The sequence below is a fragment of the Falco punctatus genome (assembly GCF_963210335.1).
Source record: "Falco punctatus genome assembly, chromosome: 11".
In the NCBI taxonomy this organism is placed as follows: Eukaryota; Metazoa; Chordata; class Aves; order Falconiformes; family Falconidae; genus Falco; species Falco punctatus.
Window position 1 is genome coordinate 9,388,844 of NC_137591.1, and position 21,792 is coordinate 9,410,635.

Here is a 21,792-nt window from a genome sequence, read left to right on the forward strand (position 1 = left end):
GTTCTGCTAGGCCTATAGCCAGAAAGGTGCGCTGGCAACGCCATGTTCCAAACTGTAATGACAACTAAAGTTTTGCATGACTGTTAGATAACTGGAGTTAATGGGCATGGTGAAATAACAGCATCACGTCAGGCTCTTTGAAGGCACTGGTCTGGGTGTTGGAAGCACCAGTGCTGAGCAGACCCATGAACCCAGCTGTCCTGTGAACGACCTATGCCCCAGAAGGAAATACTCACAGTGATACAAGGACTGTTAATGAGCAGAAATGAAGTAGAAATGTTTCAGGCGCGTGGGAGCCGCAGTGAGGAGTAAACAGTAATATGTGCATTACCCGAAGGCAAGCAGTGGGGCCCTTCTCTTGGAAAGCTCAGAGCTAGCGAAAGCCCTTGAAGTCTTCTGGAAGGACTAACTCTGCTCTGGCCAGAGGAGGATGGGACCAGCTGGTCTTTAACCAACTCTAATTTGTCTCAAGCTGCCAAAGCCTTCCTTACAGATGCACTTCACTGTGAGACTTTACACATGGCTTACCTGCTGCTGAAGCACCTCAGTGTTTTGCAATACCTGTCCTCTCTCTCTTTTCCTTTGACAGGAAGGAAAAATTGCCACTTTATAAATGCACTACCCAGCGGGGCCAAGGGAACAGCCATGCTGGCGGCAAGCCCGAGAAGAGGAGCCAGGCACATCTGAAGGACCAGTCTCTCTCCACGTGATGAGAAGAGAAAAGAGAAAGGCTGGTCTGTGGGGAGAGGCGCAGGAGCACGTCGCGGTCTGGAACCGATGATGTTTCTCTTTTTTCCCCAGACAAGTATTTCTAAGATAACAGATAGTCCAAAGGAGGAAGAGCGAGATGGAAATTAGCTGGAAATTTTACCATTGATTCTTTTTTATTTATAGATGGTAAATCAATTTCAGGGCTTTTTTTTTTTTTTTTTTTTTTTCCCCCTTCTTCATCTCTGGGAAAAAAAGAGTGACCCAATAGATTTACAGAAATCATTTGCGGTGGCTGAAAAGCCATTTGTTAAAATGAGAAAGCCTCCCCTTCCTCCACCAGACTCGCTCTCTCTCTCTTTAAAGGGGTAATCCATACAATGAGCTAACGAGGGAGTCCTGGCTCCCTTGCTGCACCATGTGATGTGTCCCCTTTTAGTGTCAGGCTCAGAAGCTCTTATGCCAATTGCATGTGCTAGCCCTGTTAGCTTGCATTAAGAGAGCCTGATAAATAGCTTCTGGGAGTCAGGCAGGTGCTCCTCTGTGTGCCGTTTATCATCTGCTGCATGGTTAGGTTTTTTGCTCTTCTATCAGATCATTCAAGTAAAGGGGTCATATGAGAAATGTTACTGTCAGGCTGCAGGCATGAAACTCACTGCACGACCTGCCTAACAGGCAGGAATCATGGTTTTCCAACAAAAAATGGTTGGGTTCTAGAAAGACTGGGCTTGCCAACTGATGTATGACTGAGGCAGTGTGAGATGGGGGTAGTGATGAAAGGGATGAACAAACAGTGTTGTGCCACTATTGTAAGAAATCTCAATTAAAACCTCACCACCTTCCCATTACATGAGCAGCATGTGAAATCCCTCCTCGAAGCCACCATCACTAGGTCTTGTCTCCTGTGTTGTGCGACTGATTGAAACATCTGCCAGTGATGTGGATGTGAAGCATGAGGCCAGTGGGTCTCAAACTGGTAAAAGAGGGTGAACCTGAGGGGAGTCCAAGTGTCTCCCAGTGGATGGGAAGGGTGAGAAGACCCCCTTGCCAACCTATTAGAAGCTTTGCAAAACAGCTTCTCTTTACTGTCTTCTGCTAGATGTTGGGCTGCAACGGCAGCTTGGAGGAGAGAAGGCACCAAGATCCAGTGGATAAGAGAGGGAAAGGAGGAACCAGACTGAGGGTGAAGAAAGACAGGTGAAACAAGACTGAATGAGCTCCTCTTGGTGTGGGGTGGCCCTGAAGGTGTAGTAACCCCAGGCACTCCATTTACTAGTAGAAGAGCTAGGCTGGTTGCTCCTCTTTTTCCCAGGACTTGAGCACTATGATCTAGGAACGGAGTTAGATTCAGCTGGGTCCTCATGCTGGCCTGTTACGTGAGAAGAATGCATCCTGGGGATAAATTAAAAGGTATGATAAAAACTGAGAACTATAGGCTAAAATTGACCTTCCAGGTAATTTATATTTACTGTCCCTTGTGAAAGTACTCCCTGATTTCCCAGCAATGGAGACCCAGCTGCAAGGCCCAAGCATGACCAACACCACACCGAGGTGTGATCCTAGGAAGAACTGAAAGCAGCTTGGGTTGCATTCATGCGGCCAGGTAGCTAGTGGGCCCTCACACATGCTCACCTGTCTTTGAGTACAGTTCCCATATCCATATCTCGATGGATAGAAGGGAGTTCTGTGTGAGGTCCCTGAGCTCCATTCCACATGAGTAAACACAAAGCAAGCATGGTCACGGCTGAGGTCTGCATTCTGTGTCTTGGGACCTCACATGCACTTCTGAAGCCCGGTCACAACAAACATCCTGGGAGCCACTGGCACATGGGTTTCCATCCAGTGATCATTACTGCAGCCAGAACGAGTTAGCAGGTACAAGTCAGGACAAAAATTTGGCTTTGCATGCCTCCGAAAAAGGACAAGCTACTCAGGATCTGACAAAACTTGAGCTGATTGTGTCTGTGCGTTAGCCACCTGTTAGCTGGGCTTTCGTTAGTTACCTTCTCTCTGATAACGGGAACATGGCTGAAAACAAGAAAGAGCTATCCCACTGGAAGGAAAATGATTTAAAACACCAAGCAAACCTGTTACTGTCAGTATTTCAAGGTGAGGGGGTTAAACTGTGCATGTTTTTAGGGAGAATAAAATGCCTTCATATGATGAATTCCAAAGCATGCAAAAGGCACAGGGCTGGCTCTCTGTCTCCAAAAGCAGAGTAATGAATAGCAGTGACAGTGTGATAATTAAAATGACCTCTTGGAAATATGGATTAGAAGGTATGCAGAGGGGGGATAAGTTCTTCTTTGAATTAATCTAGTGCTAATTTATGACTATCGTTGGGTTTTATAGGGTTTTAGTGGAAGACTTTCAAAGCTGGTTTACTGGGGTGATAATGGTCCTTCTGCATATTCATTGGAAAAACACTTGCAGAATTCCTCATTATTTCTTTTTGAATTATAATATATATATATATTTATTTAATGAGAGAGTTTCAGGTATTTGCTTAGCTGCTAAAGAGTCTACTCTAGAAGTATGAATAAAGTGATAAAAGCAGCTGTGGAATGAGTGTGTTGTTTCATTTTCATTCCTTCCTCCTCACAGGCCCACCAGTCACTTCAAAACCAAGATGCGGACCAGCGGATTCTGGGAAGCCCTTGTGCTGCCCTGTTATCAGTTGTCAGAGGCTCCTGCTATCTGACTTGTAAAAGTCAGTCTTTGAAGTTTACATTTAATAACCAGATCTTCCTGGAAATTGCTGTCTCCACTTCTTACTTGTCTCCTGCTATTTGTATCTTCCCCACAGCCTGCAACTTCCAGGTCTTGGTATAGACCTGATGTAGACTGCTCGCCTCTGCCAGAGATGCTTCCTTTCTGCTGAGATATCCCAAACTTTTAGTTGGACAGAAAGGACAGATTGGAGACAGTTACCCATATGGGAAATGATGACATCCCATTTGTCAACTCCCATGCTGGTAACCTTCTTCCCATCCTCTTCACCTGCCTAGCAATACTGTAGCATCTGAGCATAAGGTTATCTGCCAAGAGCATCTGCCTTGCTCCTCAGTCGGGCAGCACGCCCGTTCCGGAGCCCACCCTCCCAAACCTTGTTCCAGCACGTCATGTTCAAACTCTTTGCTCTTGCCTTCAATTTCACTCCTCTCTGTTTGTCTCTGGCACCTCCTGGTCCACCCACAGCCGCAGCTGCCCCTACCCATTTTTTCCACTCTAAGATCCCAATCATGTCTCTTCTGAATCCAACAGGCAGAGCGGACTCTATTGTGCTTTCTTCATAGACCCACCTCTGCTTTCAAGGCTCACCAATAAACCATGTTTCTTGAAAGCTTTCCCTGACAGCTGGGGATGGAAGCCTAAGCCTTTCACGGTGGGGCCTTTGCTGGCTTGCATGGCGAGGGCTGGCATGCTGGCATGGCAGAGTGTGCGTGGTGTGCATGTGCCATTTCACAAATTCTTGGGGAGACTATGATGGGAGCTGAAAACATGAGACCTTTTGCTCCCAGCCTCTAGTTCACTTTCCTCCCACGAGTGCTGAAGTTCTCTTCCACCTGAGCAGGCAGATCCTGCCTAAGAGCCAACTTCTGGCCTGGCATGAGCCTTTTCTTCCTGGAGATGATCTGCATCTCAGACGTAAGTAACGCACGTTGTACACTCAACAGTAACTCTTTACTAGTTGCTTGTGTCAGGCCCAAGGTAAGGTAACACCAGGGATTTTGAAATGTTCAGAGGCCAATATGGATCCAAAACTGGGTGTTTAATTTGACAGAACGGTGTTTACTCTTAAGAACAACAGCACATGTTTATCTGAGCACAAGTGGAGGGCTCTTCTTGTGGGGAGACCGGAGCCCCATTGCACTGCCCTGCCTGTTTCCACTCTCTGCTAGGGGAGCTGCAGGGCCCTCCCTTGGAGCCGTGGCAACGTATTTAACTCCCTTTGTACAGGACTGGCTGATGAATTTTAAAATGCTGAAATTAACTTCGTTTTCTGTGCATTCTGCTCTCCTGACAAGAAAATCCTGCTACAAGCCCCTGTGCAGGCCATCTAACTGCGCTGAATTGGACCCTCGCTGTGAGGGGATTATATATTCTGATTGGGGCTGCGTTTGCAATTATTTTCTCTGCCACACCAAAGTCCTTTACTGCAGAGCTGCAAACCAGTTATAGGAACATGAAATGCTTTGACTTCTTCACTAGGGAAACATTAATCCAATCACAGGTTATGTCCATTACAGACTATGGCAATATTGTATACAGGAATTCCCAGGAGAAGGTTCTACAAAAATTGGAATCTCTCTATAACCATGTTATGAGATTTACTGGTGTGGATAAAATGGGCAGAGTTAAAATTACCAGGCTGGCTATCTCTAAAAGACAGGTGAAGTCTGCTGGCTATCATTGCTTCATAATATTACAAATGGAAAAGCCCTGAAGTAATTGAATAACACATCTGCTGAAAAAACCTTGTGAACTGCTATAACCTAAAGATAGACTGCAAGGAAACAACGTAGGTACAGCACCCGGTTAAAAGGAAAAAGATGCTTTCCTTACCTGGCGCAGGAAGATATCGCAAATGCAGATACAGATTCTCTCTCTGCCTCCTAGATTATATATGTGTGTGTGTGTGTGTGTTTGTGTCTATCTACCTCTTTTCACATAAAAATAAGTTAAACCAGTTTCCTCAGCAGCCAGAGGCACGGTGCTGGATGGTAACAATTCATAAGCAGAGCTCACTGCATTTCCTTTTGTAATGGAAGTTGCTAAAAATATTTGACACAGCTTGCAAAGGAACTGATTTCTGTCCCCTTAACGTCTCTCTGTCCTTGTGCAGAAAAAGATTTCAAAGCACTTTGCAAGAGTTGATTAAGTTTTTCCCTGTGCTTTAGTATCAGCATTCAGTGGTCCATAGCCATGGTTTAATAGCAGAGAGCAACTTCACTGGGTCACAGCAAGCCCAGGGCTACGAGGAAGATGAGCACTGATATCGCTGCTGCAGCCACGGCCAGGTGCAGCCTGTCCGTGTCCGTCCGTGCAGCCTGCACGCACCGTTCGGAGGGGGAGGATGGCCGCAGCCTGCTGGCTGCCTCAGTGCCACCCTGTAGGTGCAGCCAGGGTGCTGCCAGGCTCCCCGGGGCCACGCGCTCCGGACCCCACAGAGCTGGCCAGCCGTCGTCTCACCTGCTCTCGGGAGGTAAGTGTGCGATGGACTGGACTTGTGGTGGTGCATGAGGGGATTTGGGATCAGACCAGACACTGTAGATCCTTCCATGGTTGTGCCCGGACATGGAGGAGCACCTCTCATGCCTCATGTTCCTCCCCACCCGGCAGTTCTGAGCAGAGATCCCAGGGCACCTGACATAACGGCACTGCAGCAGCGTGGCTGTCTGGGGGTGTCATAGCTGGTCAATGCCGGGAGCTGGGACTGATTTCACGTTTCGTGCACCTCTCCATGGCAGACTAGCACACGTGGAAGGAAGATAAGCTTTCGAGAGAGTGAGTCTGGAGGGGTTTGAATCCTCCTGTGGAAGGAACACAGGGACACAGGGGAAGCTGACAGCACGAGTACTGATGTGCACAGTACATAACAGAACTTCGAAATCAAAGTCCTTTGGATTTGGGTTTTTTTTTCATGAAGTTGTTCATTAAAAGTTGTTTATCATTGAAAATGTTTTACAGAATACAAAACTGCTGCTTTTCCAGAAAGGCTTGACATTTACTGTCTGGAAGCAGTGGGAACAGAAACCATCCGACTCTAACTTAAGCTGCAGTATCAATAGCCTGGGTATATGAAGGAAGATTTTTTACCAGCTAGTATTTGGAAGAAAAAAGTACCAGAGCAAGTTATGCCATTGGGGACAAAGTCTTTCTCACAGTCATTGGGGAGCCAATATCCTACTGTGATCCCCCGTTACATACATAAAATTATACTGAGTATAAAGAGTCCCCCGCTCATTTTGCACATTTAGGGCTGTTACCCCTGGTACTTTCAGCCAAAGCAGGCTGCACAAATCCTGAGGATTTGTACACATTTCCCTTCGGTGCTAGGTGCAGGTGGGGTTTTTTTGTTTTGCTCTGTATGTGTACCACTAAGATTCATGAGGCTTGTTCTGTAGCATTTATGACCCATTTTAAGGCTGGATTAATGCATTTTTAGAGGTGTAATTTTTTTAGGTCCTAAGTGTTACCCATGTTGTGTGAGGCAGTTGCAAGATGCCCCTTCACAGAGCTGTGCTGCCAGAAATGCTGAGGCCACTGGTGTTTGCAGTGCTGAATGCAGAGTGCAGTCCTGCAGGGAGGCAGCGTGCTCTTGGTGGGGAAACTGTTTTCTGGCAAATCCACGTTGGACTTCATACTTTTATTTCTTTGTCCCCTAAGGCAGATTTCTTTTCCCCCTCGGTTGGTCCGTCGCAGCCCTGTCACACTCCCAAAGAGTTTGAGCAGCTGATCCTGAGTCATCAAGTGGAAAATGCATGGCATGTCCAGGGGGGCTTGACTAAGAGGTAGGAGGAAGAGCAGAGAAAAAAAGATGGAGAAGCACGGTTTAACTTCAGCTCAGGAAACCAGTTAGAGTCTGGAAGTGCCTTTAGCATGGGAGTGGCTCATGCAGAGCTCGTGGTTCAGCAGTGAGGGGTTGGGTGAAACCTTTGGGCCTTTTAGGTGAAGAGCAGTTTTGCTATTCTTCTGAATAAAGCCAGGACTTCACCCTAGAAATCTTGAATGCAGCTCTCAGCTCTTCTATGGACTGGATGTTGCAAGATTTAGGATAAGGTGAGGAGTATTTATTTCTGTGATTCATCTCTACCATGCAAAACCCCTCGATATATTACTGCCTCATACTGATGTTGCTATAGATACCTTTCTTCCGCGTGAGGAAACGCCCATTTCTGACATGGTGGCCCAAGACTTGGGCAGCTGAAGTGAGTTGAAGCAGGACAGGAGAGGGTCGAGAGCCAGCGAGGGAAGTGAATGCAACTCCACAGCTGAGCCACAGCAGCCAGCTGAGCGATGGCAGTGGGTGCTTGGCTAAATCATCAGAGATGCTCACACGGCAGTGTTGGCAGAGTAAACTGCAACTAATAATGGCTGTTAAATGCAGACATTTCATACTTCTTAACCTTGAAAAAATGGGGAGAAGTATTTTTGCAAAATACTTCCTTTTCTGTCACACTCACACTGCATGTTCAGTATATCCTCTTGCCGAACCAAGCTGCTGTTCAGCCATCCTGGAAACTCCGAAACCATTCATCTGAGGATTTTGACTGAAATGGCTGTAAACATCACAGTCCCCAGGTTATTGGTTAGTTCCAAGCCCATAATATGTTGGGGATCTGTGAGATGACAGAGGCTGTGTGCAAAACCACAGGGAGCAGAACCTCAGAAACCCCCATGCCACTTGCTATAATCAGTGTAGATGCCACCTTCTGGGGTTAATCTTGTTTGCCCAGGACAACCTCCAGATACCTTTGATGACAAATTAAGATTTCCTAAGCTTCCTTGCTCAACTTCATCAGAATTTCACACTTATTATATACATGTAGCCCATTAACAAAAAGCTAAGAAGAGTGTGCTTCATTTTTGCATCGCAGATAGGTACAAAGATGGTTACCTGGAGCAGTTCTGCATGAACGCCAACTGTCCTGCCTCCTGACACAGTGGAGGTGCAAGACATAATAGGGATAGTATGATGGTGCAAAAAAAAATGGTCACAGCCAAGTTCACCTTACAACCTGAGGCATGTGGTATTTGAATGAAACTGTTTCCTGGAACCAATGCCATTTTAAAACAATTTAAGCTATAAATTTCAAATCTGTAAGTGGATAGAGAGCAGCCCGTGTATGGATTGAAAGAAAAAAAAAGAAATCTCTAATTTTCATTGATTTAGAAAAATGGTGGCAGTCCGCATAGTGTGAGGCCAGAGGTGGAAACCTAAGCCCTGTTTTGAACTAGGGTGGCATGCAGCATGGAACGTGCCAGGTTAAAGGGAAGGCATGTTCTGGGAAGGGCATGTATCTGGAAATCATCAAGGGCCATCAGAGCAACTAGTGCTGTCCAGGGTAAATTTTCCTGAATTTGGCTCCTCACCATTTCAGTGTCCAAACACCTACAGTTTGTATAAAAACATGTTTGTACTCCAGGCTGTAGTTTCAAAACATTGGACTTGACCATATACACAACTGAGAGGGACAAAGAGATGCATATTGCGGCTTATTTAACATGAGTATATCAGCGCATCTGTGGCCACTGTCCTGCGTGCATGCCTGCGTGATGTGGAGGGGATGCCTGGGGGTAGAAGTAACGCTCAGACGTGTTTTTAATCCCTTACTCTTAAATGCATATAGGCCAAAATCCTTTGTTATTTTGAGTCCTCTGGGCGAACAGCTACAGGCAAGTTAAATACAAACAATAATAATGATCAGAAGCACACGTATCAGCAGTGGTGCAGGCTAGCCTTCTCATACTTGAGAAGGAGAAGCACATCCAACATACACAGCCCCTGGCTGCCCCAGAGCATTTTCTTGTGCTGTCGGGAAGATGTGAGTGCTGTGTGTTTCTGGAGAGGGGATTAATCAGCGGAGCTAAACGCCACTAACCCCTTGTTACTGCCTGCCATAAACTTAACCAAACCTAACAGGAAGAAAGAAGCGGTCCCTGGTGTAGCCACAGGCATCAGATGGCGTAACCCACAGGGACCACGCACCCAGGCAGGGGCAGGGCTGCTCACCATGGATCGGGGGCATCCCAACCCTGCCTGGCCCAGTTCTGGCATCAGAAAAGCAGTTCAGTCCCAGACGAAGCCACGAGGCCAGGCATTCATCAGCACAGCTGCACTGATGCCAGTGCAGGATAGCAGGGAAGACTCTATCCCCGTGTACTTTTAAATCATCAAGCTAATAAGTACCCTGGATGATAAGATGTAATCTTTTAAATACAGTATGGATTTCTTCCCTGAATTATGCATGATAACATCTTTAGGCATGAGCTTTATTTTTTTAACTGAGAGAGCTGTCTTTTGGTGGCAGCGGCCGTGGTAATCACTGTGTTTTACAGTTCGGCAGGCTGGCCCGGGGAAGGCTCCCTATTGCTAGGCAATCTCTGCTAACTTCTGAGGAGTGTTGGGCCCTAGGATGGTGCCAGAGCATGTCCAGGAAATGTGAGGCTGTTAATCCACTGGTTCAACAAGCTGATACTGGTCTCCAAGCAAAAGTAGCCAAATTTTGCATTGAGGGAGATCGCAGGGAAAAGGTAATGCTAGGGTTTCAAAGGTGACCGGACTAATTCAGATCAAATCTAGTCACATGCAGCCCCCATCTGTGGCTCGCTGGCTGCTCCAGGGTGTACAAGGACCACACGTTACACAAGAGAGAACGGGCACAAATTAAAACAAATAGATGAAATTCCATCTGAACACAAGAAAACAGTTTTTAACTGTGGAGGTGGTCAAACAGTGAAACAGGGTGCCCAGAGAGGCGTTGGAGTCTTCATCCCTGCAGACATTCAAAATCCAGCTGGCCATAGCCCTGGGCATCCTGGTCTAGCTGACCATGCCCGAGCAGAGGAGATGGACAAGATGATCTCAAGATTCTTTCCAACATCATCCATTCTTTGAGTCTGTTTCCTGTTTCTTTTACCTGTTTCTGACAGTTTTACTGGTCATTTTGCAGCAAGCAGTGTAATAATACCAGTATTTAGCTCTTTTGCGGGATTTTTCACTCCTTAATCTGCAATGCCTTTAATGAGGTTTGTAGTTCGTCATCCCTTTTTAACAGTGAGGGGAACTGGGGCAGTCAGAAAACAACTGATTTGCTTAAAGACATCCAGGAAGACAGGGGAAGAGGGACCAAATTTCCTGAATGTCACCGCCTGTTCCTGGACCAGCGCTGCGATGCCTGTGCAGGCAGTATTTTGGAGAGAAGCCTGGTGTACCCAGCACCCAAGTGACAGCAGAGGCTGAAGGCGCTGGATGCAGCAGTCTATCCATGGATGCAGCCCTTGGACTGTAAACCACAGCAAAAGAGAAATGCTTCTGTGCTTTGCCAGGGAGACAATGGCACAGGCAGCTCCGCTCCGGTGAGCTGAGCTGAACCACAAACAAGCAAGCTGGTGCTTTAACGAAGGCACATTCACAACTGGTGTACACAGTCTTTACCCACCAGTGCTTCAAACTACAGGTCTGGTTTCTGTGTATCACGTTTCGTTTTGTTTTGTTTTTTCCAGTGCTTCTACTGTAGCTCTCAGATTTGGCCACATTGCAACGCATAACAACACAAACATTCTTTCTTAATAGTACTATTATTACCAATCCTTAGAGATTGATGTTTCTAATATCATAAAAATTCCTTAACTGAAGCTCACATTGCTGTGATTTTGCATCTCAATGCATTTTGATCTATTGACAAGTACACCTTGAAAAAAACCAATAATGTTTGGATTTTTCTCATGAATATTGAAAATCAGACAGAAGAGCAGATGTGCGTGCATGTCCACAGATACACAAGCACAGAGCCCTCACTTTTAAGTACTTGCTTAAATCCCAGATCCTGACAAATAGGAATGATCTGCTTTTTACTCTTTGGGTGAGCTGAATAAATACGGGTATTGTGTTTGTATGGAATAGAGGAAGCAGGCAACGGCCATTTATGGATGATTAATCACAGCCATGTATTCTTTATTTCATATTTATGGGTGATACAGTGGGCTGAATTTTAATCAGCTCTCACTATGGTGGGTTTTCATGTTCCTGCTTTCAGCAGTTAACACTTTAGAGATCAGAAAACGAAATGAGTAGAATGGCTATGGATAGGGATCACACTGGTTTTAGCAATGACTTTGCTTACTGCCTTCAGAGAAGGAACAAAAGAATGTCTCATGCGTGTGGTCTTTGGAAGGTAACTGGGAAATGGATGCAGTTAATGGTAACAGCATATAACAGTCAGTAGAACAGTGAGCTGAGTTCAACTAAAACCAGCTCTGAACCCAGATTTACGGTGTCTCTACCTAAGAGTTATTAAAACCAAGGCAAAACAGGGAACAAAAGGCTACCACTGGCATAGAGGGAACATCCCTGTTTGGAGGTGCTTTACAGCCGTTCACACAAGACAGTCATAAGCCAGTGGAAAAGGGCGGCTCCAGGCTCGTGCCCCACTGAGTCAGTGATTCCTCCGACAGCAGGAATGTCTGTCTACAAATGAACGTAGGGATTTAATGTTTTCTGAATTTGTTACTCAATAGACAAAGCTGGATTTTCTTAATGGTCAGCACTGGGAGCTACCCCTGCCTGGATGGGGAACGCTGCACTCCCTGGCCTCTGACTGGTACAGCTGTAGCTTGAAAGATTGGCAGAGCAAGTGCTGTAAGATTTCAGGTAGAGCTCAAGAAGGCTCATTTAAGGATTATTGCAGGAATGGCTCCTCTGTTCTTCCTTGTTTTTTAACTTAAATATGCAGTACGGCAGAATGCTTTTCAGCAGAGACACAATCTTCATCCCTTTGTTCAAGGAGTGGAGAAAAGAATAATTAACAGAACCCTTGCCTCCTCTCCTTGGATGATGCTCAGTTTGACCTTTACAGTACTAAAGTGGTATTAAGATAAGAATCATGTACTGTATCTTGACCTCAGCCACACCACGGTACATCTGAATTTGGAGTCAGACCGCTAAAGCAATTAGAATTGACTGGGACTAAGACTGGTGCACATGATATTTGATATTTCTGGCATTTATATTCACAGCAGTCGGTGGGATCCATTGCATTGCCCCACAAGTGCCCCAAACACGCCTCGTACAATTTGTTTATTACACATTGTATTAATTGCACAGCAGGCGATTAAAATGGAGAGCATTTAAAAAGTCAAATTGGCCTTTTACACCACGTAATTTGGGATGGGGGACAGATTGCTCTGGATGATTTAGATACCTAACTCAATCAATGAGTATGAGACATCAGAATGCCTTTGGAAAAAAAAAAAAAAAACCTGCAGTCCCTAATCTTTAAATTTCATCTTTAATTTTGAAGTGCAATTGGTGCTTAGAAAATATAGCTCAGGGAGGGCAGGGAAAGAAGAGTCCAGTGAGCAAAACTGAAATCTCGTTTAGCCAGGGTCTGTCGTCAGTGAAGAGGAGATGGGAAATTAGCACGCAGCTCAGGCTGGCTCGCTCGCAGGAATACATTGACAAAATCACTGCAGGCACATGACGCCATCCAGCCCATAAAAACATACAGTCCTTTAAAATGAGGGCCCTGGGTGACAGATACTTTTCCAGCATTAAGACTCTGGCAGCCCAACCAAAGTATAACATCAAGAAAGTAAATTTGAAGGAGTTACTTTATTACAGATAACACTGCCTTTTCCAGATAGCCACGCTTCAGTTAAACCCACTGAACCAAACACCACGTTGCAATTCAGTCGGGAAAAGCAGCTTGCCCTAAGATATGATACAGGACAAGAAAAATTAATAATTTTGAGACATATCATCAAGGAAGAATGTGAGGATTTTTTTTCTTCTTCTCATCGGGACTCTTGAGATTCTCCTCCTGGGCTACTTAAAGCCCAACTTTGTTCATGCTGCTTGGATCCAGTTTTCATACCCTAGCATAAAAACTGACCTCTGAAAAGAAAGCAGCATTACATTCTGCCATACGCAGAGCGCCAAGTGGAGAAAAGCCCCTTCACCGATAGGTGTTACTAAGTGATGGGGAGAATTTAAGTGATTTTGGTGAAATGAGGATTTAGCCCGCAAAGGGGCTTGAGCACTTTAGAGATTTGGAGGCAAAATGACAGAGCTTTGCAGCCTGAGACTGCAGAAAACCACTGTGAAATTACCTGCTGCCTTCAGGTCATCCTTTGTGTTGGATGTTTCCTCTGGCTTTTCCGGGGCTAGCGAATGATCTGTCTTCAGAGCTGCCACTATTCCAGCACTGAAGATGCGCATAAGTTGTGACAAATAAGATGGGATTTACAGAGGAAGAAGTGCTATGCAAGTCCAGTGATGGAGGTAATAAAGAGCTTCTGCCTGGATGCACAAAGGCTTTCAGGGTTTCTTGGGGTCTTACTCGCCAGCACAGTCTGAGAAAAGAATTGCTCACTTGGGCATGCATGTCCGAGTGTTCGTGCAACTGCACACAGGTGTGTGCACGGGCAGTTTGAACAGAAACAAGATTTCTGTCAGTCCTTAAGCACAGATAGACTGTCCTCTGCTACACCTAGGAAGTGTGAGTAATAATTTAGCTCTTTTACATAACACGCTGTAATGAAGATTATTAAAGCTGCCTTCACAATTTCCAAGCCAAATTCTTCTTTATTTTCTTGGGAATCAAACTTTCAGATCCCACATGTGGCTTTGAAAATCTCAAATTGTAGGTCAGAAAATCCACAGAGATTTGTAACAACTTACTCCTTGCCATAGTTACATGATACGTAACAACATACTCCTTGCTTTGTCCACAGGAAGACACTGATGGAGCAGGACTCAAACGATGGATGCAGGCCAATGACCAACACTTTGTACCTTCCAAACCCTGGGAACCACAGCAGAGGACCCAGCTGGCGGAACACGCACAGGCCAGTCCTAAGTGCACAAAAGCTTCATCCAGTTGCTTTTGCTACACCGTGGCTTCCAGGGAATACCACTATATTTAATACAGCAGTGATTTGATCTTCAAGGGTTGAACCATGCAAGATACAAAGCAGGCCAGCACAACTCCTCTTCAACACTCAAGCACATGAATATTAAATTCAGGTGCATATTTGATTGCCCAGCGTGGGGGCAGAGGGCTCAGCACTGGGGGATGTTGGAGACAGCCATTACAGCATCAGCCTGGGTTGTGGGGGTCCTTATACTAATTTCCTCTGATTTCTAAAGTAAATATTTTTTGGTTTTGTTTTTTGTTTCTATCTAGATGAATGTTCAAAGACACCAAAACTAGTGAATAACAAGACTAAAATTTGAGCCACAGTCCAAGCCAACAGGTGGATGAAGACATAGTTCAAGACGATAGCATCATTCAATCACCTGTGCCCGCTTCAGCCGAAAAGGAGTCAACGGTTTGTGCCTTCGGTCTGCTGGGTTCCGTCCTCCCTTGGGCCTTCCCCAGTCACGGCAGTAAGTGTGGTCCCCAAACCCCAACAGTTTAGAAGAGAAAGCTATTCCCAGGGTGTCTTTTTGGAAGCAGCCAACTTACAGCTTTAGATTGATGTTCACTTTTATTTTGCGATCATAGCTAATTAAAAGAAATTAATAGAAACATAGCCGGATCCAAAAGTTTATTAGAAAAGAAGCACTGCAGTTGAATTATGCCACTGTGTTGTGTATGACAAAGCCCACTGAAAGCTGAATACTTGATGATCTCTGGAATTTGACTAAGAGCTCTCAGGCCTTTGGGAGAAACTTGACAATTACTGATCTACATATGCTGACAATCTCTACATATCAGGGGCCCCATGAGGGTCCTTAATTGCTCTGTAAACTTCAAACTGGAGTGTTCTTCAGTAGGAAAAAACAAGATGCTGCATTCAAGCTCAAGAAGAGTGGTGGTTGACATGTTTATTAAATACCCCCAGGCCCCAAAGGATTGCAGGGTGGAAGGGTCTCTGGGTAGGGGAAGTTATAAATGCAGCACCAGATTTATTCAAGACAGAACAATTATGTATGAATGCTCAGGTGCAACTATGGCTCAATGGATCCAGGAAAACTTTATGCAAAAGCATTTTCACAATTGCAAACCGCATTTCTATTCTCTCGGTTGCACGGCCCTTTTTGTCACATTTGCTTGAGCTTTATGACAGCACACACAAAATGTCTGCGTTATTTGAATGGAAGCGGGCAATGGATTTTATAAGATGCTGACCTGAGGTTTTTCAAATGCAAAATACGTGACGTTTACCTTACTTTCGCATGATTGTAGGCAATGAGTTTTGTCCATGTACCTGGCAGGGGAGAGACCTCTATCCTCCAAGATATCTTCAACACAGGACCTGAATTTATGCCAGAAATTTTAGTAGGTCTGGCTCAAAATGAAGCTGCATGAAAACTGATCATTTCATGGGAGAACTGAGAGCTTCATATTCTTTCCCTTTAATTTACAGTTTGACACAAGCCAACACACTGATGATTAAGGTTACTCACGTGTTACGGACGGCACAGAATGTTATTCTGGCTCATTCTCCTGCTGCTGTATTGACTTGATGATGTCGGCTTTGATGTTTACCTTGTATGTTGTCAACACGATCGCCAAGCAAATCCCGATTGCTTCATTCCTCATTCTATTTCTTTGTATTTCAGGAATGTCCACCCGCTGCCATGAGGGTTGACTGCCCTTACTGAACTGGCCACAGCGCACGGAGAGAGAAATAACACTAACCCCTCCAGAAGCCACCTGACACAGCAGCAGCAGACTTGGTGAGGGGTTTTACAAAGTGCTTTATCATTTCTGAGGAGCAGAAGGAAGAGCCAGAGCTTGGACTGCACCCCGGCAGGATGCGCAGCACTCACCATTAGGGGAACACCCTGCCTTGCAATGAAGTTGATCAGGAAATAATTGAAGGGAACAAATCTGGAAACTCCCAGTGCCAGCTTCATTCTGAGCTCCAATGACACAATCCAGACCTTTGAATTTGGGGAAGGAGAGTGCTATCGACACAACACGTTAAACAACCTTAACTCCAGTGAGCAATGGCACCACTATAACACTTGTTTATTAGCAAAATGCATCTGATCTCAAAGGCCTGCATGACAAGTTCATTACAGATCAATTTAATTAGCTGATTTACATTTAATTTACATTTCAATTAATGTCTTTAGCAACAAAACGTTGCCTTAATAGGGTAATTGGCTGTTAGGCAATATGTAAAAGAATAAATAGTCACATTCTGAGGAAGAATTCCTATTTTCAATTTTTTATTACCATAAATAACCTAAATAATTATTGCTCTTAAGGGGCCACGTCCCAGTTCCCTTCTGGGCCTAATTATAAAGACTTAGTACCTCATTAAGCAAAATGGTTTTGGAGTCACAGAAAAGCATTACTCTAATCGTGACTCATTAGTTTCAACAAAAGAGGGGAAAACTGCAAAAGTCGGCACATTTCGCCATATTATTCTTGTGGTTCATAAGCAGCAGCAGCACATTTGAGAAGTGGCTGTTACAGCTGTGCAGGCATTTCTGTCACAAACCCCTGTTTTCAGAGTTGGGGGCGGGGGGGGATGTGTAACTTTGGTCATCAGCAGAGTCACGTCCAAATGCAAAAGCTGGCACGTGCACCCCTGGCACGGAGCAAGCAGCTTGAGCAAACTTTGTTTTTCTGTTCTCTGAGAGCTCATCTTTTCCCCACACGCATGGTGGTTTGGTTTGAGGATGTAATGTAGGTTCCATCTTCCTCTACCATGCCAGGAACGTTGCTTTCATCACCATAATATATCCCAGTGCACAGAAAATGGACATGTCTGTCAGGGTTTGTCCGCATTCCATGATGCGTTATCATATCACAGTGCTCCTTCCTTGTAACTAGAGAGCAAAAATTGACTGCAGGCTTGGGTGTGACCAGACTGCGACTTCAAGGCTTAGCGCTGGATCCAAACCACTGTGGCAATGGGATGTAAAACGTGGATCTCATATACTCGGCTGGTTTAAATTTGTTCAAAAAAGCTGTGGAAGGTTTGGCATGGTGCTGGCAGGTTTTATGCTGCATTAGGCACTGACTCTCTGTGCTACTCTAACACCACGCTGGATGCGGCACTGTCCGCCCTTCGGCAGCCGGTGCCATGCCAACGTTTAAGCATTAAGCTGGTGCACGCCCCGTGCCAGGAGCTCTGGCTGATGTGGTGTCCACGTCTGTGCTTTGCCTGGATGAAGTTTGTTCTGCTGGCAATCCAGTGGTGCAGAGATCCAGAACCGACAACCGGAACTAAGGCATTGATTGCATTTACTTATAATGACGTAATGTAAGGAAACAAAAGGGGAGTGATTTAAGATTTTGTTTAGCAAATAATAAATTCATAATAATCTAGGAATAGATAGCGCTTTGAAAAGGAAAGTGTTTAACTAAGGAGAAAACAACCTTCTCATGTAGTGTTAGTTTCCTCATTAGCCTTTAACGATGATTCATATGTAAAAGAAAAGCAAAACTCAAACACCATACTATTCTTTCTTATGTTGTAGATAAAGCCAAAGCTAGAAACAGGGTTTTTTAATGATAGCATTGTGCAGCTTCTAAGAACAGAGAATCAGTGGCATGATTCTTTTTTTTTCTCCTTTCCCCCCTCTTTTTTCATATATCTGTCCCCCCACCCCCAGTGACTAAGTGCTACTGTCCTTGTTTTACAGGTAGTTAAACTGGCAGCATAGAAATGTTAAGTATCTCAGAGCTGTAAGGAGAACCTCTACCCTCACAGTCCAGCCTTCCTGCTCCAGTGTCTATGGAAGTCAGTCATGACTTCAGTGGATTTTGGAACTCACCCTCAGCCCCCACACTGTGCCAGATTGTTACCTGGTGTAACTCGCCCAGCTCCAGAGGCAATTTATCTGGACTATGTGACTGGGCAAATTTATTGCCAGAGACTGGGCAAGTTCCAGTTCCTTAGTGCCTAATTTTCCTGTAACAGAATGCTGGATGTATATACCATTAGGACAGTGAAAAAGAAATCAGATGGCAGTCACTTTCTTCTAATACTAAATGCACCCTTTCACTGGGATAAGGAAAACAGTGACGGAGAGAGAGAGAAGTTTCCACTTCCAAAGAAATGTCTTATTACCTTCAGAAGTTAATTGCTTAGGACTCAGCTGTATCTTCTAGTATTCTGCATTTTATTTTTGCTCTTAGACTTGATGGATCTGGAATTCTATTCCGAGCTGCTAACTCAATTTTTGCTTTTTAAAGCTCATTTAAAACCTTTCCTACTTTCCTGTGTCTCTGATTAACACTAATCCACTCTACCCTTTCTCTTCCTGCAGCTTCTTATACTCGCCCCTTGCTGCAGCCTGTAAGAATTCTAATTGGCATCTGCTCTTCTTTTTGGGTTTCCATTTTTTTCTTTCTTCCTGCTCCATTTTCTTTCTGTTGCTATCTGGGCTGCTCTATGCCATCCTGTTATACTTTCTAGCCCAGATCTGCCTAGTGCTGTAAAGGATTTGATGATTTTCTTTAGGAAGGACTCTAATAATAGCCACAATCCTGCCCCTTTACAAATCTTCCTTACAATGAAGGGAAAAAAAAGTTTTAAAAAAAAAAAGTTCTGCCCTCTGGAGTGAATTCCATTCAAAATCAAAAGTTATTGCTAAAAAAAATTTAAAAATCCCTCTCTGTTCCTGATGGATTGGATAAATTTTAAAGGAGCAATGTTGTAATTTATGGGGAATTCGAGCATAGATCTCAGAGCTCCCTATTAGACCGGGTAACTTCAGATATTATTTAAAGAAATAATTCCAGCTTTCTTCTCCAACAAAAGGCTACAATTTATAACAGGAGATCAAGCCAGCCAGAAAGTCCTTGAGGTTCTCCGGTGACTTCGCTGTTGTCAATCAAATTAACATGGAAGATGATGAAACATTGCTACTTTAATGGGCAGCGGGACAAAACCCCTGACACACTGCAGAGAGGCTTTTGCAAAACAAGCAACTAGATGCCATCTGAGCTGGATGAAGCCAGCAGATGCCAGAGCCTAGGACTATAATGGGATGTGATGGATTTCGAGCTTTAACTGCCATTTCGGGTGGCCTATGCCAAAACTGTGGTTTCTCAGCCCCTATTCAGCTGCTGCCTCAGCTTGGCTGCCCCAGAGGTGAAGCTGTTCCCCTTGAAGACTGGTGCCTGACACTGGCTTCCTGGCCCTGCTCACAAGTAGCTCAGTTAGTGCCATTCTCACAGGCTTGGAGCCGTGTCATGCCTGTGCTCCCAGGGCCTCGGAAGCCAGCGCTCCCCGCCGCCCTCCCGGCACCCTTGGCAGTGCCAGCTGCTGCAACGCACGGGCTCCGGAGCGCATTGTTCAGAGCCCTCTCCTCTGTTCTCCGTTTGGTAAGCAGTATTTTACCATTTATTTGTTTTAACATGCTTTGCAGAGTCACAACATTTACAGGCAGAACATACTGTTAGGCATTAGGGTGGCCTCCTGGACATGACGGACCATAAAATACTGTTGTCACTCTTCTTTTTGTTTGACTAAAATACGTTTTGTTTTGACAAAGGCATTTCTTTTATCAGCTCTTCATTCTCCTTTGGTATTGTCAGAAAATGGAGAATTCACTTTCCCTTTGATAGTTTGTTCCAGTGGTTTCTCACTTTCTCTGTTACAATATAATGCCCAGTATCTAATTCACATTTTTCTAGCTTCAGCTTCTAGCAACTGCCTCTTCCTATGCCTTTCCCAATTATGTTAAAGATCCATAGAGTATCCTGCATTTTTCAACACATCCCATCCACCGTAATCAAGCCACAGCTTTTGGCTTTCTGCTCGAGCCGCTGTGCTATTGGCGCTGCAGTGAGAGCCATCACGGCCAACCTTCCGTGAGCAGCAGAGCTTCAGTGCAGAATACAGGTGCCCTTTCACACATTTCTACGCCAGCTGCTCTGAATTACTGCAGGAGCAGAGTCGTCATCTCTGCGGCGGCAGAAGAATGGACAAGAATAGTTGGTCATTTCTGCTTCCTCCATGACCATCGTCTTGAGTTGCTTTGCCAGCCTGACAATGTTCTTTTCTTTGCTTTTTAAATGCAAAGCTGTACATACATAAGGAATAAAAAGCTCTAATTTATTCTGCAAAAGTGTTCATCAAGTGAGAGACAGGACTCTGGGAAAAGATTAAGAGCTTACATTTTTCATTTGACTTATTTCACATGAAATTTCATAGGGGATAAAATGATGGGAGGCAAAGAAGCAATGATATTTCTGTTTTATCTCTGTCTAAGGACCATAAATCTTTCTGAAGTATCATTAATTATAGCAGCGCCATTCACAATGCTATTGTTAAGGGTCTATCAGCAGTCCCATTATAAACCCCTATTTTCCGGGGTTTATAACTTAGAAGAATTTTGTTTCAGGCAAAAACTTTGCTGGGGCAATGTCTCCATCTGAGACAATTTTTAAAATATGCAAAACACAAAAGAAAGTGTTACCTCTTTTGAACTGAGTAAGGAAGAGCCCAGGAACTTTCTAGGGGTACAAAGCTAATGCTGCCTTGGCTGATTGTATCTGTACCATTTGTGAATTCATAAGACTAATTCATAGAAGTTCTCTCTTAGATGAATTTAGATCATTCCTTTACAACGCGAGTTTCCAATTACTACAACTGAATTCAAGATCAGGAATATTCCTCTAGTGGCTGTAATCAAATCAGATTTGATTTCTTCTTCAGCTGCAGCCAGCCAAGGAAGAATTTAGCAGACTTGGAAAACAGCTTACATGTTCAGAAAACTTCAGTGCCTTTAGGTCGCTTGCCTTTTTGTTTTTGTTGTTGTTGTTGCAGGCATGACATACCTCAAGGATCAGTGAAGTTAATGGTATATCCACCAAAGCGAGTATGGACTTCGCAGCAATACAGCAGAACTGCTCTGTCGTGGCTGAGCCATGATGAAATGTTAAAGAGGCACTGAGTTTCTCCAGATGTGTAGTGAAAAATGCTCTTCACTAGGCACTAGTGAGATGGGGAGGGCACGGGGATGAAAGGTCACTGCTTTGCCTACATAACAACACGACCAGGTGGCCTCTTGCTGTAGCACTTGTAGGTGCACCAAGGAAGCCTACAGCTCTGCCCAGCTGGGTCCTTGCACATAAAGAAAGAGCAAGACGCTCAATAAGACGGGATCGACAAAATCATTGTGGCCTTTTTCTAAAGCAATAGATATTAATGAGTGCTAACTTCTGGGCAACATTTTTTCCTGCTTTAAAGCAGAAAGATTAGATGAAAATGTATTTTGTGAAGAGTGTGCTGACACCCTCAGGTAATCTCCATCCTCCATCCTCATCAATAATCTAACACTCTACCTTCCCCATTACACTACTGTCTGCAGTAATGCAATTCACTTTGGTCCCCTTAGATCCTATTAGAATCTCTCACATTACAAAATTCTTCCAGCTCTGCTCT

The 21,792-nt window shown here is 44.6% G+C and overlaps 1 protein-coding gene across 2 annotated transcripts in view; it reads left to right on the forward strand.

The window, feature by feature from the left end:
- Positions 1–14,240, forward strand: part of LOC308071758 (cytosolic carboxypeptidase 6-like) — a 247,023-nt gene extending 232,783 nt beyond the window's left edge. For both annotated transcript variants that reach the window (XM_080407682.1, XM_080407681.1), the window contains one exon: positions 590–14,240. In XM_080407682.1, the coding sequence (XP_080263808.1) occupies positions 590–710 (121 nt within the window). In that variant the 3' untranslated portion in view covers positions 711–14,240. The remainder of the gene's footprint in view (positions 1–589) is intronic.
- The last annotated feature ends 7,552 nt before the right edge of the window (positions 14,241–21,792 follow it).